Here is a 3,149-nt window from a genome sequence, read left to right on the forward strand (position 1 = left end):
AGATACACACACACACACATATATATACACACACAGACACACAGATATACACACACACAGATATACACAGACACACACACACAGAGATACACACAGACACACATATACACACACACACACACACACACACACAGATATACACACACACACACAGATATACACACACAGACACACAGATATACACACACACAGATATACACAGACACACACACACAGAGATACACAGACACACACACACACACATATATACACACACAGACACACAGACACGGAGATACACACAGACACACACACACACACAGATATACACAAACGTGCGTACGTGAGTTTGCGCAGTGTTTACGTTTTTAAAGACACGAGGGCACAAACAAACAGCAGAAAATGACGTTTCTTCTTTATTTAAACGTAGTTTATGATTCTCAGATAATCCCTCAACCCCGTAAAGGAACAGTCCAACATTTTAACAATCTCAGCAGGTTCTTCTCTCCTCTGGGACAGGGAAACTGAATCTCTTTGAGGACGTCATCTTGGGCTTTTTGGGACCCACTGATCCACATTTTAGAGACCTAACAACTCACCCATTCATCCAGGACATAACCCACACATTCATCTACAATATCTCATCAACAACTGATCATACCCTAAAGGTAGTTACACACCAGCCAGACGGCCGACTGTCAGCAGTAAAGCCAGTCAGACTGATCGGTCGGGTCCCAGAGGTCCAAAAAGTCCCTCAGGACACAGCCTGACAGTCATGGCGTCTCGTTCAGAATACAATCTCGGTGTGTCCGTCGTCGTCCGTCGGAGGAGCCGTCGGCTTCATTTGGGCCGACCTGACATGCTCAGCCGGAAATGGCGAGCGGATGAGCCTCTCAAAATCTGACCGGTTTTCATTGTTTGGGCGATAATCCAGATTAGCGCCGCCTGCTGTTATGGAGACGTATTACATCTCGTCTCTTTGGTGTCCTGAGGAGCTTTTTAGACCAACTCGGGGAGACTGATCAGTCCGACTGGCTTTACTGCAGAGGGTCGGCGTCTGGTTGGTGTGTCTGGGGCTTAACGGAAAACACAGACTTTCAGTCCAAAGAAAAGTCTTCATCCTGTATCGTATCTTCGTCTCGTTCCTCAGAGTCTCTGCGAGCGGCCGGGGTCTCGGGCGGCAGCGTTTCGGGGCGCACGTCCTCCACCGTGACGCCCGCCGGCGGCACTAACGTCTCTCTCTGGGGCAGCACGAAGTCCAGAGGCTGGAGGACAGCGGCGAGGTCAATGCAGCCCAGACCGCCGTACCGGTGCAGCTGAGTCGCAGGAACTCCTGCAGAGACACACAGAGTTCAGGCGTGGTGCAACATGGCCCAGGGTTCAACAATCGAGGTTTCCCGACGGCACGGGGAAAGTAACTATAACAACCCAGGGTTAACTTTGAGGAACATTGTAGATAGTGGGACTTGGAGAGAAAAAAATCCTTGAAACAGGCGACAAAAAACCTCGGAAAAACCCTCCTGAAAGGCGACAAAAACGTCAAAAAAAATCCTTGAAAAAGGCGACAAAAAACCTCGGAAAAACGCCCTCAGAAAGACGACAAAAACGTTGAAAAAATGGTCCCAAAAACCTTTCGGAAACATTGTCTGAAACAATTCCCCAATGTCCTCATCGGCATTATAGAACTGGTGTCTAGGACTTTAAAAAGAAATAGTCTATCAACACTGAGCGAGCTCTTGACTACCGTATTTTCCGGACTATAAGTCTCACTTTTCTTCATGCTTTGGCTGGTCCTGCGACTTATAGTCAGGTGAGACTCATATATCAAAATATATATAATGTAACATGTTTTAAATGTTATTTCATGCTGAAAACATTACCGTCTACAGCCGCGAGAGGCGCTCTAGGCTTGTGAGGACTATATGCTGCTCCTAAAGACAACTGAGAAAGAAAAGAAGCTGCAGGAGACTGCAGGTAGTAAAACACGCAGCCGAAAACGGTCATCGAGCAGCAGAAGGAGAGTTTGGAGTGAGAGAGAAACTTGTGAGGGACTGGAGAAAAGGTTAGTCTTACTGCAATGAAGAAAACAAAGAAAGCTAGTCGCGCTGAAATCCAGATGGCCAGAGCTGGAGGAAGGAGTCCACAGATGGGTGCTTGAACAACGTGCTGCTGGGAGAGGCTCGTCAACAGAGCTGCTACGTTACGTTAACGTAGAGGACACCTACCGTATTCAGCCCCTTGTTCTGGGGGGCTGTTGGGGAGTTTAATAACTGTTAATGTGTTACGTTAACGTAGAGGACACCTACCGTATTCAGCCCCTTGTTCTGGGGGGGCTGTTGGGTAGTTTAATAACTGTTAATGTGTTACGTTAACGTAGAGGACACCTACCGTATTCAGCCCCTTGTTCTGGGGGGGCTGTTGGGTAGTTTAATAACTGTTAATGTGTTACGTTAACATAGAGGACACCTACCGTATTCAGCCCCCTTGTTCTGGGGGGCTGTTGGGGTAGTTTAATAACTGTTAATGTGTTACGTTAACGTAGAGGACACCCTACCGTATTCAGCCCCCTTGTTCTGGGGGCTGTTGGGTACTTTAATAACTGTTAATGTGTTACGTTAACATAGAGGACACCTACCGTATTCAGCCCCTTGTTCTGGGGGCTGTTGGGTAGTTTAATAACTTGCCTTTCTAGATTAAATGTCTGTTCTTGGTCTTGGATTTTGTGAAATAAATGTCTAAATAAATGCGACTTATAGTATATATATATATATATAGATAGAAGTTGCTCACCCAGGATGAGAGCGAGCTGAGGTGGAGGGAACAGGACCTGCAGGCATCGGTTGAGGAACGGCAGCAGGTCGTCAGCGTACGAACAGCAGAAGTGAACAAACAGCTCCTTCTCTCTGCTGCTGAACGCCGACTCCTCGGCACGGTGAAACGCCACAATCTGACGGGTCACCTGGCAGGAAACAACAACAACAACTCAACACAGGGCTGGGTAGCGTTCAAAAAACAAAAGCACCTCGTCAAACGGCATCAAAAAATGTCAAACAGCGACAAAACCACCAAAAAAAATGGGGTTGGCCGGGCGATATATCGATATATTGATATCGTGATATGAGACTAGATATCGTGATATGAGACTAGATATCGTGATATGAGACTAGATA

At 46.9% G+C, this 3,149-nt stretch overlaps 1 protein-coding gene across 1 annotated transcript in view; it reads right to left on the minus strand.

The window, feature by feature from the left end:
• Positions 1-382: 382 nt before the first annotated feature.
• cog8 (component of oligomeric golgi complex 8) overlaps positions 383-3,149 on the minus strand; it is an 8,137-nt gene continuing 5,370 nt past the window's right edge. The window contains exons 5-6 of the mRNA XM_078245138.1: positions 2,770-2,938; positions 383-1,312 (exon numbers count right to left, since the gene is read on the minus strand). Coding sequence (XP_078101264.1) covers positions 1,077-1,312; positions 2,770-2,938 — 405 coding nt within the window. The 3' untranslated portion in view covers positions 383-1,076. The remainder of the gene's footprint in view (positions 1,313-2,769; positions 2,939-3,149) is intronic.

This window comes from Sander vitreus, unplaced genomic scaffold (genome assembly GCF_031162955.1).
Source record: "Sander vitreus isolate 19-12246 unplaced genomic scaffold, sanVit1 ctg388_0, whole genome shotgun sequence".
NCBI lineage: Eukaryota > Metazoa > Chordata > Actinopteri > Perciformes > Percidae > Sander > Sander vitreus.